The sequence below is a fragment of the Cyclopterus lumpus genome, chromosome 13 (assembly GCF_009769545.1).
Source record: "Cyclopterus lumpus isolate fCycLum1 chromosome 13, fCycLum1.pri, whole genome shotgun sequence".
NCBI lineage: Eukaryota > Metazoa > Chordata > Actinopteri > Perciformes > Cyclopteridae > Cyclopterus > Cyclopterus lumpus.
In genome coordinates this window covers 1,422,104-1,434,806 of record NC_046978.1, presented here as the reverse complement: position 1 = coordinate 1,434,806, position 12,703 = coordinate 1,422,104, and the positions used below count along the sequence as shown (strand labels likewise).

At 42.3% G+C, this 12,703-nt stretch overlaps 1 protein-coding gene across 1 annotated transcript in view; it reads right to left on the bottom strand.

The window, feature by feature from the left end:
• Positions 1-4,349: 4,349 nt before the first annotated feature.
• Positions 4,350-12,703, bottom strand: part of LOC117741134 (cytoplasmic dynein 2 heavy chain 1) — a 90,134-nt gene continuing 81,780 nt past the window's right edge. The window contains 5 exon segments of the mRNA XM_034547927.1: positions 4,350-5,108; positions 5,417-5,533; positions 6,558-6,639; positions 6,725-6,834; positions 9,498-9,587. Of these exon segments, the coding sequence (XP_034403818.1) occupies positions 4,947-5,108; positions 5,417-5,533; positions 6,558-6,639; positions 6,725-6,834; positions 9,498-9,587 (561 nt within the window). The 3' untranslated portion in view covers positions 4,350-4,946.

Below are 12,703 nucleotides of genomic sequence, written 5' to 3'. Positions count from 1 at the left end.
GGGCCACATTTTTAAGCTATATTGAAAGACCATTTGATCCGGCTGAATATGTATACGACACATGGATCACAAACATGGATCACAAACATGGATTTTTCTTGCTGGTAATAAATCCCATGGAAAGACCAAAACCAACAGACCAGCAAGAAAAATACAATATATTACCAGACTTATCATTTACTGTAGATATGCAGTTAGATGCAGAATAATAGACTGATGAATAGAATGTGGCAATATATATATATATATATATATATATATATATATATATATATATATATATATATATATATATATATATATATATGTTAAACAGCTACCCCACATTTCACTGAGCAAATGGAGGTTAATGGTACTGGTCTCTGTGACAATCAAACCTGAAGGAAACCAGATTGAACCGTGATGTTCCCCACTGCACCCTCACGCCTCCTCCTTGCAGTGTATTTTCAAGCACTTTTTTTTCCTCCTCCTCCTCCTCCTCCTCCTCCTCCTCCTCCTCCTCCTCCTCCTCCTCCTCCTCCTCCTCCTCCTCCTCCTCCTCCTCCTCCTCCTCCTCCTCCTCCTCCTCCTCCTCCTCCTCATGAGCATCCCGTGGAAGGTGTTAGCTTTTCCTCGCACTTCCCACCCTTGAAAACCCGTTGCTGAGGTGGGACATGCTGTGACATCTTTTGCAATCCCTGTGGGTGTTTATTGGAAAAGCAGCACTGGGAAATGTGGGAATCTCACAGTGTGTCCACAGTGAAGCTGATGGAAGCAGTGGGAGAGACCAGGGGTGTCATCACCAGCTGACCCTGAGACCTCCGGTCCAAAAAAAACACACTAGGTGGATGGTGAAAGAAAAGCACAACAATATGGTGCATACTGGCAATGGAGCACAATCGGCTGTAGGAGGGGGATCGGTCAGTCGGATGTTGCACGCTAGCTGAGGTTTCCGTGGTTCTCTCACTGGAACGTGGCTGAAGTCTGATGCAGCAGAGATTAACATTTTAAATCCAGAAACCCAAATGAGAAATCTCGCCTCATGCAGCAACCCAAAACACTGTATCACCCTTTATGGGGAGCAACCCGATGTTGGCGTGGTTACATATCTGCAAGGTGGGAAAATGAAAAGGTCCGGTTCGGTTCTGTTTATATCCTTCTGTTCTTAAGTATTTAGTTGGACTACATGTTACAAATACATGTCTGAGAAATATTATATCAGAGAAGAATCAAATGTTTATGTCTCACAGAGTCAAGCTTTACATAGACATTGTTTTGTATTGTTGGTTAACATAGGGAAGTCCCAAACACTGTGAATGGTGGGTGACATAGAAGAAGATGTGGAGGAAGCTGTGGGAGAATTGATGGAGTGACAAAAGCAGGGGAATGGAAAGCACGGTGATGATTTACACCTCAAAGACAGAAGAACAGTTTTCTTATTGTTGGATTGTGGTGAATTTCAGGAAGGAGATCAAGCATTAAAATTATAACTCTTTTTGTCTGTCAGCAGGATTACAGAAAAAACTACTGGCCCAATTTTAATGGAACTTGTCAGAAAGGTGTAGCATGGGATAAGGAAGAACCGTTCACACTTCAGAGTGGATCTGAATCAGGAAGATACACAATCTATTGTTCACTGTTGTTAACACTGCGAGACGGGGCCTTGATGTGCCCTCCTGGTTCATGTTGTGTTCAGGCTGCGTTTCTATGTGGGTTCTACGACTGTTTAGGTTTTTCCTGGTTCATGTTGTGTTCAGGCTGCGTTTCTATGTGGGTTCTACGACTGTTTAGGTTTTTCCTGGTTCATGTTGTGTTCAGGCTGCGTTTCTATGTGGGTTCTACGACTGTTTAGGTTTTTCCTGGTTCATGTTGTGTTCAGGCTGCGTTTCTATGTGGGTTCTACGACTGTTTAGGTTTTTCCTGGTTCATGTTGTGTTCAGGTTGCGTTTCTATGTGGGTTCTACGACTGTTTAGGTTTTTCCTGGTTCATGTTGTGTTCAGGTTGCGTTTCTATGTGGGTTCTACGACTGTTTAGGTTTTTCCTGGTTCATGTTGTGTTCAGGCTGCGTTTCTATGTGGGTTCTACGACTGTTTAGGTTTTTCCTGGTTCATGTTGTGTTCAGGCTGCGTTTCTATGTGGGTTCTACGACTGTTTAGGTTTTTCCTGGTTCATGTTGTGTTCAGGTTGCGTTTCTATGTGGGTTCTACGACTGTTTAGGTTTTTCCTGGTTCATGTTGTGTTCAGGTTGCGTTTCTATGTGGGTTCTACGACTGTTTAGGTTTTTCCTGGTTCATGTTGTGTTCAGGCTGCGTTTCTATGTGGGTTCTACGACTGTTTAGGTTTTTCCTGGTTCATGTTGTGTTCAGGCTGCGTTTCTATGTGGGTTCTACGACTGTTTAGGTTTTTCCTGGTTCATGTTGTGTTCAGGCTGCGTTTCTATGTGGGTTCTACGACTGTTTAGGTTTTTCCTGGTTCATGTTGTGTTCAGGCTGCGTTTCTATGTGGGTTCTACGACTGTTTAGGTTTTTCCTGGTTCATGTTGTGTTCAGGCTGCGTTTCTATGTGGGTTCTACGACTGTTTAGGTTTTTCCTGGTTCATGTTGTGTTCAGGCTGCGTTTCTATGTGGGTTCTATGACTGTTTAGGTTTTTCCTGGTTCATGTTGTGTTCAGGCTGCGTTTCTATGTGGGTTCTACGACTGTTTAGATTTTCGCCTTTCCTTCAGATTGGTTCAGTTGTGGCAATGTGACGTGTGCTGTATGTAAATCACCGCTCTGAAACGACTCGTATTGTTCGGGTTTGCGATTGAACACAAACATCTCACTGCAGCAGCTACTGAACGCCATCAGAGTTCGAATGTTATCGCGATAGTTTGTCAAACGCGACACGCTAATAAACAAACTGTAAACACGTTACCTTGGAAACAAGCCGTCGCAAAGCATTTTTTTATTTGCTGCAATGCTGATGTTAATGTTCCACCTCTGGTACAACCGAAGCTTGAGGGAGTTTTGCAACTACACTTGCTGTTTTGAATGTTGAATTCTGAGAAGCTTTCGGTAGATTAATAAACTCAGGAAAACTAAATCAGGCTTTAGAGCTTAGAGTACTTTTATTCATTCCTAATGCAGCAATGTTTAACCAATATGCCAAAGATACATGCTTCCAAACATGTGGCGTCAAAGGGTTTCTCTTTTTCTTTCATATCATTTGATATTGTAGAATGAGTTAAGAACCAATCAACTGTCAGCTCATGTTGCAGTCGCTACAAACACTTCAGAATCTCCTGAATGAAGATCTGCTCTCTCTCTCTTTCACACTCTGTCCTCCTCTTCATTTCTCCATAGCTTACACTCTACTTGTTATAACCGTCTCCAACCAACACTTTCTCATTAATCCCGGCTCTCCCTTCCAACCTGTGTCATCCTCATTTCTCTGTTTCTCTACTATTTTTCTCATTTGGCTTTTATAGCCTTTTTCTCACTCCCTGCATCATCCCTCTCTTTCTCTGAGCCCGCATCCCTCTGTCTCTCTTTCACTCTCTGACCCAGAGGGCCGTGTTTCGCCGAAATCCAATCCTCTCTCTCTTTTTTTTTTTTAAACCTGCTGTTCCATTTCACTCCCATTTTGTCACACTGCAGTGCACACACAAAATACCCGCTCCTCCCTCATTCCAACCCCTTTCTCTGTCTCCACAAACACACACACACACATACATACAGAAGAGTGCACAAATAGACACACGTACACATTTGCACAACTGCATGAATACGAAGGAAAAAAAGACAGCTACCAAAAAAAAATAGCCTAATTAAGTCATCAATCAAATGTGATGCTCTTGGCTGGATTCATGCATGCATGCATACACACACACACACACACACACACACACACACACAAACACACACACAGACATTACACCCTCCCTAGTGGTTCTGTGGCTATCCATCATAGCTTCACTGACTCCGCTCAACCTCAGCTCAGAACCAATCACACAGAGGTTAGGGACTAACTAAGTGCTTGTGAGTGTGAGTAAGTGTACGAGTGAGTGTGAGTGTGTGAGAGAGAGAGAGAGAGAGAGAGAACCCCCATTTGCTTTGGGAACACTCCTGTAAAGTCTGTTTTCAGCAGAGTTGAGTGAGAGGCAGATCAAGCAGAGTGAACTGCTCTCTGTATTATTTACTGTTGAACAGTTGTGACTACTGATGGGTGGAAGGTCAGCCGGCTCTGAAACAATCGTCTTTGTGTCGCTGCTTTGGAAATACCATTCTCACTTCTACACTGATAATAGATGCTGCACAGAGAACTATATCTGGAGTTTCTCACCAACCACCTTACTTGAAGCCTGCTTTTAATCAAAATGATCGCAATAATGACATTTATTTCATCTTTATTTTAAATAAATAAGGGCTCAGGCAAGACAATAACAAAAGCTCTTTAAAAAAAATTATTAAAAACTCACTGATGTTTTACACTATTACACTACTAAGTGAGACTAACATAAATAACTCAGAGGCACCAGAGATTGTTACTGCACCAGATCAAAATAGTATCATGTTCATGTCCCATGATGAAGATGTTATTGCTCCATTTGGCGGTCTGGCCCATGGAAGGAAAAGAAAGGACGTTTCCTTCTTGTGTCAATAGGTTAACAGATGTTTAACCAAAAAGCAGACTACTGCAAAGTCCATTATTCTGCTGTCTTCTCCTCTGATGCTTTTCTTTTGTACCCATATTATGCAAATTACCGTGACATACATTAACTGCATGTTTAGGTTTTTGGTCTCCAAGCTAAGGTGCTTAATTAAAACATGAAGGTGTCAGTATCATAGCCTGACATTTTGGAGCATTTTTAATTCGAACAGTATTTGATGCCCCGGTCAAATTTGTCTTTCATGACAATAATATCTTCACCTAAAGCTTACGCCGCTCCCAAAAGTTCAGTCTCTATTTGCTCGTCCTACTTCCTTTCACTGTTGTTTGAGAAAGAGAGCAGCTCCAGTCTGTATCCACTGGTTGGGGTTCGCACCACAGGGCAGACAGATGTGCGTGACCACCTTCACCCTCTCGGAGCTCATATACAGAGGCAGCCAGATACTCTCCTCGGATGCAGCGCAGTCAGCAGCAGAGTTCTAGGATCAGAAGCAGAACACACACATTAATAAATGGATGCACATTGCCAGTTTTTGTTTCCCAGCTCAATGGAGAAATCCCCCAAAATTCCCATATGAAGTGTGAATTGTTTAGCTTTCTGCCATCGACAGCTGCATATGACTACATCAGTCTAATCGTTACTTTTCTGATTGGATTGGGAAATCACTGTTAGTTTCATGATCATATCAGACAATATAAAGTCTGTGTGTCACATACATTTCAATGTCAGACCAATAGAAAAGTAAACCTCCTTGGTAAGGGCAACAACATATACATAAGCACGTACCCGTGGGACCCAGGCCATGTAGCAAGGCGGGACAGCAGACACACTGGGAGAGTCGTGTTGATTCTCACAAAGATGAACACCGTCAAAACTGCAACCCTCCAACTGGAGACCTCCGGTCTGGAAAAGGGAGTGAGAGAGACGGCGTGAGAAGCTAAAAGGAGGCAAAGGGGCAAAGACGAGAATAGAACAAAGTGACTGTCAAGTGAGGAGAAAAAAGATAGATCGAGAGGAGAGATTATTAACAGCAGGTTAAACAGAGGGACGGGATGACGAAGTCAAAAAGACCGGTGAGATTTAGAGACACGGAGGAGAGAAATAAAGAGGAAGGAAAAGTAGAAAAAGAGTAACAAAGAGAAACGTTGAGCATGAGAGGAAGACACACATTGCTGTCACTCGATTACCTAGCATGTTATGCACATTGTACATGAGAGTGTTTACATGAGCAACTTCAGTGTAGCGACTCAGGGATTTTCCACAGCAGAGCAGACAATAAAGGGAACTCTGGCATCAAGTCTGACAAACAGACAAATACTAAATCACCATAATCTGGGCAATAAAAAGCAAGAGAGTGAGCGAGAGACAAATCCAGAAACAGCTCCAGTGTGTGTGTGTGTGTGTGTGTGTGTGTGTGTGTGTGTGTGTGTGTGTGTGTGAGACCTCATTGCTTCACAACAATTATCCCCTTTCTCTTTCTCTGTCAGATGTCAGAGTATTTCCCTTCCCTCCCTGCAGCTGCAGCCTCATTTTAAGCACCCACACCCTTCGCCTCTCTCTCTGTATATTTTAGTCAAGCCGTGCCAACTTTTATTGGCATGACAAAAAAAGAAACCAATGTCAAAAAGTATCTAAATTGTAGACAATGCAACTATATCAACCTTAAATCAGAACATGAAAGGGAAATAAATTAGGACTAAAAGTGGACTGATGAATGTGTGCACATCAAATGGATGAATGAAGCACAGGAGACTGCTCGTCTCTAGCGGGTTTTTTCAGGTCCGGCCTTCTTATCCGCATCTGTATTCTAATCTAGCAATCACTGTGCCAGATCCTGCCTTGTTTATAGTGCCTGTGTTCTGCTGCTGGATGGGAGGTGTGTGTGCGTGTGTGTGTGTAGGATAATGTGTGTTTGTCTTAGTTCTACCTTGACTTGTAGCTTGGCTTGTGCAATAGGACTCCTCCATGATGAGACAAACACCAAACTATCCATAGAACAACCCATGGACCTAAAACCACAAAAAGATGTATTTCTGTTGTTATAGCGTGCATACTCTTTCTGTGCCACATAAACCCACTAGCATTTGGTATTACCTGGCAGTTTCCTGTCTCAAAGCGTTGAGGAAGGTGTCAGGGTGGAAGAGCTCTGATAGATCTAAGGTGTCTGTGAGAAGAGCTTGTCTGCCTGCACGCTCCACCCAACTCTGGAGACACGGAATGAAGACATACAGACACACACAGAGATCAATGAACCAAAAAAAGAAAAACATGTATTAGATCAATGAAAAATAATATTGTACACACAATTTTCTTGGGTTCAAGGGGTGAAATTTGACACAAATAGAGATGGCTCTGAATATTTAAAATGAATATACAATTTCACCCTGGCTCTTTACATTTTTCATCGATCTGTGAGTGAAAGGATCATAATTTCCATCCGAAGTCAGTGTGGATGTGTTAATGAGAGATACAAAGTGTTGCAAAGGGACAGAGCAAAACCCAAAGTCAATAAAAATGTCTGGCCAATAGAGTAATTAATGTCCCCGTGTCCTTTTATCACCGCATCAACTAGCTGATAACACTGGAACCCCAATTACCTCCTATTGGGAATACAGTGCTTGCACAAGCACAACACACACACACACACACACACACACACACACACACATTTGAGCATGTGTGTATACTGAATCCTTAGACATACACAGGCACAAGCATGCAAAGACAAAGAAATGTTTGTGCAAACACACTAAGAGACGACACATGTGTGGATCTGTATGAGTGCAGAGAGACTCCTCTGAGCCCTCTCAAATGACTTGATCCAGTCTTCCTTATTCAGCAGCAACTGCTTTGATCATGTAAGCAGCCTCCTGCTGTTTCACCTCACAAACTAGTTATTTTCGTCAAAGGCACAGCTCAGAACCTGATATGATACCTCACAATACAATCTTCTTAGTTGTCCGTTTGTACGTTTTCCTCATTTTTTGAGAAATGTTGCACAACAACTGATTTCATTGCCACTTCGACACTTACGGCCAAGCTTATCGTGATACATACGCCTGAATGGCTGCAGTGGCCAGATTTAGACCTTGAGAGTTTGCCTCAGATTGAAGTTTTGATCTATTCTGGGCCCTTTTTTACATTTCGGTTTTTAACCAGTAGGCAGTTTTCTCTAAATCACCACGGACCCTCGTGGATTTTGGAGGTCAGCTGAAGAAAAATGCTGACAAATAGAGGCAGAATAAGCAAACATCTGATCCAATCTCTATTATAAATGGATTCCTTTTTAGCACAGCATCAGTTTTGCTGGCTTTAGAGATAAATTGGGATGAGCATTATGCCAAGAAAAAGAAAACAAATGCAAGCCCATACCAACACTCACACAGACACATTTACAGGCACACGCACATGCACACACAGCGTGTGTGTACTGCTATGCATAGTATTGATGTGCATATATGTGTGTGTGTGTGTGTGTGTGTGTGTGTGTGTGTGTTTCAAGGTCGTCCTGCTCGTCTGGGGTGCACTGCTGTGCTGTTAGCACTTTCTTCTTCAGCAGCTCCACACAGCAGCAGCTTTGGCCGTCTCTACCTTTATTAGGCTGATTAGCTAACAGGACATTGGAACTCTGCGAACAGAGATATCACTCAGTACTGACTGGCAGAAATAGACAGTTAAGGACAGTGCAGGCTCCACACATGTAGCCAGATGGAGTGCAGGTGGACAGAAAGAAGCGAGAGCTGACATGCAGACAGGGAGACATACACACAAACAGATGGGTAGGCAGGCAGGCTGGCCGGCAGACAGGCAGACACAAGTGGTGATGCTCGCCCACATGAATAACAAAAGACATTGAATTCATATAAAATAAATAATGTCTGAGTATGTGTGTGTGTGTGTGTTTGTGTGTTTCCTAGTCTGCCAGAACATATTGAAGTAGGCGTACAGGCAGGACACAGTCGAGAGGAGTTTCAGCCAGAACCTTTATTTCTTGGCACCAACCTAGGGCGCACACTTCCTGGAACCTCATGCTTTTATATAATAATCTGCTTTATTTATCGAGCCCTTTTCAAAACAACATTGGAATTTTGCTGGCAAGGGTTTAGTCCACACATTGCCTCAGTCAGTCATAAATAATTTTAGTCCGGAGCCCAAAAGACTGGACCAAGGCTCAGATAAAGGACTCTTGTCATGAGGGGAAACACCAGAAACGGGTCTGGGGCCACTGGGATATCTGAGGTGCAGAGCCCTTTTTTTGAAACTAAAGAAATCTAAACGCGTCCTCGTGTAATACTCATTACAACTGGGAAACAAGGCTCGCCGTACGACAGAAATGCATGACGGATTTAAATGTATCGCTCAATCAGTATACTAATGCTGATTAGAAAACTCTTAGGCCTCTTACGTATTATTCCTGTAAGAGTATAAAGGGTTCCCTGGGGCATCTGTTTTTTTAAGGTCATCAGCAAATGCCTTGAGTACAAGTTATCCCACAACAATGTTACCACAAGCCCTCTGAGAGGCAGGCGTTTGTGAATTCCTGTTCTTGAAGGAGTAACTGTAACCAACTAAACCAAATAAACTATGTACAACTAAACTAAACCATGACAACTAGCACAAAACAGATTCCAAATTGTTTAGTTTAATAATTACATAAAAGAATATTTTTTTTCACCATCTTTAAAAATGATCTAAAGTTAAAATGTACCACCGCAGCTAAAAGCGATTGCGTGTGTGTTAGTCTTATTCCATGTGTGTGTGTTTGTGTCTATCTTTGTGTGCCTGTGGGAGAAAAGAAGACACACGGAGAGCGACAGAAGAAGAGATGACAGTTTGTATCTTGGTATAAAAACCACGCATGTGTTACCTGTATGGCGAGAGCCCGTGTTACTACAGCTCTGAGGTACAGCATTGGCTCTTCTGGTCCCTCCCATTTATTCTGCCATGTTAAAGGACACTGAGACAGAGGGAAGCATGGCATAGAGAGGAATACAAGTTATTGGGGCCATATTAATAAAAATACACAACAATAAAAGATTTTAGGCGTTGGACAGTCTGCAGTCAGTAAGCTGTGTGTTGTTGTCAGGCGGCTGCGTGGTCGGCTGAGCATGCCTCTCTTTCACTTACTGAACGCAACTGTCAACCCAGAGAAGCCACAGCATGGCACGAGCGCTGCAGATCCACTCAGCTGTGTCGAAGACATTTTTCAAGGCTGCCCAAAACGTCGCTAAATGTTTCCCTTGTTGCTAAAAGTCACTAATTTGTAGAATGTCCTGATCGCCTAGTGGTGTAAACCGCATGCCACTTGACCATAACGTCCCTCTCACTGAAGGCTGCGGTGTCACCTTGAAACTATCCCATAATATACACATTCAACCACTGTGCCTGAGTCACTGAAAGAAATACATTCTCCGAGGCTGCTGGTGTCTCGCTAAAACATCATCAATGCCCATGTTTTCTGTGATCACCTTGTCAAAAGGTCGGAGAGTTGGCAGATATTGCAAATGATGTGAATCTTTAGTACCCGTCTTGTATAAATATTTGACTGTCTACAATAAACTGAAATGCTTTTCCAATATGGCTTTGTGTCTGGCTCATCCTGTAAGTACACGGTACCTCATTTCATCTGCTTAAGCATCTGCCTCGGGCCTTTGTCTCACACTGGAACTGCAGCAAAAGCACATTTGACTGTTGGAGGTTGTACTGCTTCAGTGATTTGGCAACAAAACAAATCCCCCACGGAAAACGACAAATGCAGTTGTTTTTTTTCCTGCGGAGGATTGTCTTGCTATCGGTGTGAGTGTGAAGTAGTGAGACACACTTGGAGTGAGGAGGAGTGGATAGATGTACAGTAAATGTGGTTTTCTTAAAAAAAAATCTTTTAAAGTTTTAGTTGCCTTACCTTAACCATAAGAGGTCTGTTTATAAAAGAGTCATTTGTGTAGTTTTGAAAGGTTCAACGGGGTTATTTTTGGAAGACACTAGACAAATGCCATATTTGTGTGTAGGTGGGCAAAAGAAAACTTAACTCGGGAGACGACCGTTAACTCTGAAACAGGTTTTGGCAGTCCATTCTGGCTTATACTGTTAAACAAAGATCAAAGAACGCTCGAACACAAACACATGCACAGATATGCACAGTAGGAAATGGAGGATTAAGAATGTGATGTTATTCAAGCTTGAAATTCATAATGGAACTAAAATGGGCCCTGCATGTCTCTCAGCTGCAAGTCAACCATTGAGTTACTTTCCTGCTGTGTGTGTGTGTGTGGTGTGTGTGTGTGTGTGTGTGTGTGGTGTGTGTGTGTGTGTTTGTGTGTGTGTTTGTGTGTGTGTGTGTGTGTGTGTGTGTGTGTGTGTGCGGGTGTTCCACGAGCATGCAAGCTTAAGTTGTATGACTGAAATCTGCAAATATAGTAATGTTAACCATGCTAGAAAAGAAATATAATTCAAGAGGCCAATTGAGGAAGTGCAATGTTTTGTCATTTCTGTGTTGGCTTCATTTCTCAGCATCGGAGGTTGCCGCTTGGTATTGACATGCTAATTATTACCACTGGCACCGAAAGGTTCACTGACACTAGAGATCGTTGAACCTTTAATCAAATTGCCAGTCCTCACGTCTTCATTTTAATGATCTGTCCACTGACTAAAGGCAGTGGTGATATCTATTTCTGTTTTGCAGCGCTGCTTGGGTAGTTCCCAAGTATCTAATTATTTTGGACTGCATAGCTGAAGAGAGGGGCAATGGAGCTGATCTCTCCAGAGCTGTGCCAGCCATACTTTTACAATATTTTCCAAATAGTATAAATCACATCAGCAGCTCTTTCTGTCCCTCTTTCCTCATTGAAACTGGGCTAATGAGTGATTGTTGGTTAAAGCCTAACTCAATCCTAACTCATAATGTCACGTGGTTGGAGACTTGCAAGCTGCACAGTTGTTATCTAATATTATTGGCAGTGGAGATCAAATTCATCAGGTGTGAGAGACATCTTCACGTTTTAGATTTTGCTGGTAGTAAATCTAATAAGTGTCAAGGATTACCAGAACATATGGCAGGATCAACAAGGTGACAGCTGATGTTGCTTTTTCAAGGATACTGCAGGCAATTTCTGTTCAACACGCTTGTGTTCTGTGTCCTGGAGAAACACTTTCTCTCTGGGAGAGGATATCTATTTTGGGTCATAACTCATCATTATCTGAATTTATAAAACAACAAACAACACATTGCAATGCATAAGTACATCCCAGACAGAGAGATTGTCTTAAAATGGGTCCAAAAATGAGCATCATGTGAAAAGAAACTGTGCTCACCCGTATTGAGTCAAGGGAAGTGTTTAACAGTGTAATTAAAGGGGAGCATAAACTTGAGCACCATCTGTTTTACAAGCCAAGTAGTTTCAGGAGGAGGTCGGTCATAATGCACTATGAGGTGCCCTCCTTTGTGGAAACTTGTACCAGATGGATACTTAAAGAAACATGGAATCATTCCTATTTTAAATATTTCTTGGCGACATGGGTATCCTAGGTTTACTGTGACCAGTATTGGTTTAGCAAGGTAAGCAAGCAGTTGATTGGAACAATGTTCGGGGTGCTGTGATATACAATTATAATGGCATTTGGTTTAAATGCTTTTTCTTTCAACATGTGAGGAATATTGTCTTATATAATGCATTGCAAGGAAATACAAATGAATGCATAGACATCACTTTGCAAGTTATCACCAATGTGAATTTGCATGGATTTTCCATATCATGTTATATATTGTGTAATACTTTCAACTATATCACAAAGCCCCTAACTGGCAACTTACACATTTCACAGCTTTGGTATTAGAGCCAATTCGTTGAGAAGGAATATTTTAGAGGGGAGAGAGACCAGCAAAGAAAGAGGAAAAACAAGAGAGATAAAGAGTGGAGAAAGTTGGTTGGGAAGAGAGTTCAGGCCTGCTGATTAATATAAAAAGAGAAGGAATCATGCCCAAGGCCCGCCCTCGGAGATTACCAATGTATAAGAAGTAAAGGGATGATTGTGCATCTCTCCTCCTCTACCTCATCGTGACCCCTTTGTTCTCAT